General features: G+C 31.5%; 1 protein-coding gene across 1 annotated transcript; it reads right to left on the bottom strand.

The window, feature by feature from the left end:
* Window positions 1–43: 43 nt before the first annotated feature.
* On the bottom strand, window positions 44–1,103 carry LOC105120181 (uncharacterized protein At2g29880-like). The gene is made up of 2 exons (XM_011018370.1): window positions 711–1,103; window positions 44–608 (listed from the first exon to the last, which is right to left on the bottom strand). The coding sequence occupies exons 1-2, from the start codon at window positions 1,041–1,043 to the stop codon at window positions 87–89; spliced, it is 855 nt and encodes a 284-aa protein (XP_011016672.1). The 5' UTR covers window positions 1,044–1,103; the 3' UTR covers window positions 44–86.
* Between the last annotated feature and the right edge of the window lie 262 nt (window positions 1,104–1,365).

Raw genomic sequence — 1,365 nt, 5'->3', positions numbered from 1 at the left:
TAAACAAGTAAACATACTTGTCAAATAACAAATCGCTAAATAACAAACATAGTCTGAACCCAAATGTTTAATATAGTCAAACCATCTTAGCAAGCAGGCCTGTAGTAGTGTTGGTTCACAAAATTCCGAACCCAAATTTTCCTCAAATTAGCATTTTTTACCATAAATGCTTTTGCCAACATTTCATTTTGGACCAAATGATCAAATGCCTCCCCAAGAGTGATCTCATCAAAGCCTTCAATTTTTATCACTTCCGTATACAGCGCATTAACATCAAGATGATTTTTGCTAAGGCTTTGAATTGCAAATGCTACATCTCCAATCTGTTTAGACAACTTTTCAACACCATCATCTTCATACATGCGATTTCTCTTTCTGTGTTGCCTCTTTTGTGTGCTAGAGGAAGATGTTTCTTTTCCCTTAGAAGTTTCTTCATATTCCCCTTCATTTTTAATTGAAATTGATTGCTCTTCAGTGTTATCTTCCAAGTTGACATCAGCATATGATTTGGCATAATTTCCGGTTGCCATGTCTTTTCCAACAACAATTGTCATTATCTCGTACATATCAAGTTTTTTGTTGAGATACTTGTCATGATTGGGATGTGCCTATTTATAAAGTATAGAATATGCAATTTTTTAGTTCATTGTATAACATTTTAGAAACAAAAGTAAATATAAAAATTACAAAGAGTATAATATTTATCATACCTTTACTTCTTCATCATATACATCTTTCAAAACTGTAATCATCTTCAAACAATCATCCCATCCAAAGCCACTTTTATTTTTAAGCTTGGTTATTATTCCCCATTCTTTTTTCACAGTCTTGAGATGATTGTCCACATGCTTAGGCTCGCATTGCACATTGAACTTTTGACTTATTTCTGTAGCCACCTTAACAAAAGATTCTTCTTTAAAGGTGGAAGAAGGTTTGCTTCCTTTAAGTGCCTCCTCAGCTAATATCTCAAGCAACATGTGAGACATAGGCTTAGACCATGTGAAGTGTTTACCCTTGCATTTTTCATTCTGTGTGGAACTCATTTCTACAAAAAAGAAATTACAAATTTATACAAAATAAAATCATACAATATTTAGATTTAATAAATTTCATATAAAAACTAACAATTAATAATTAAAAGAGAGATTATAATAAAGTCAACATCTACTCCAAATACATAACAAATATAATACAAACTCAAGCAAGACATAATAAAAACAAACACATATAATTAACACTCAATTACTAGTTTATTTGAGTGTTATAATCATTCCACATGGTTGAGGCAATCATTTCTCTTTTTGTTATCCACTCTCTATTCTCTTCCCTTTCCTCCCGTTGACTTAAATTGATTGTTCGTCTAAT

Source organism: Populus euphratica, unplaced genomic scaffold (assembly GCF_000495115.2).
Source record: "Populus euphratica unplaced genomic scaffold, PopEup_1.0 scaffold5333.1, whole genome shotgun sequence".
Classification (NCBI taxonomy): Eukaryota; Viridiplantae; Streptophyta; class Magnoliopsida; order Malpighiales; family Salicaceae; genus Populus; species Populus euphratica.
Note: the sequence above shows the minus strand (reverse complement) of the source record. Positions and strands in the feature narration are given on the sequence as shown.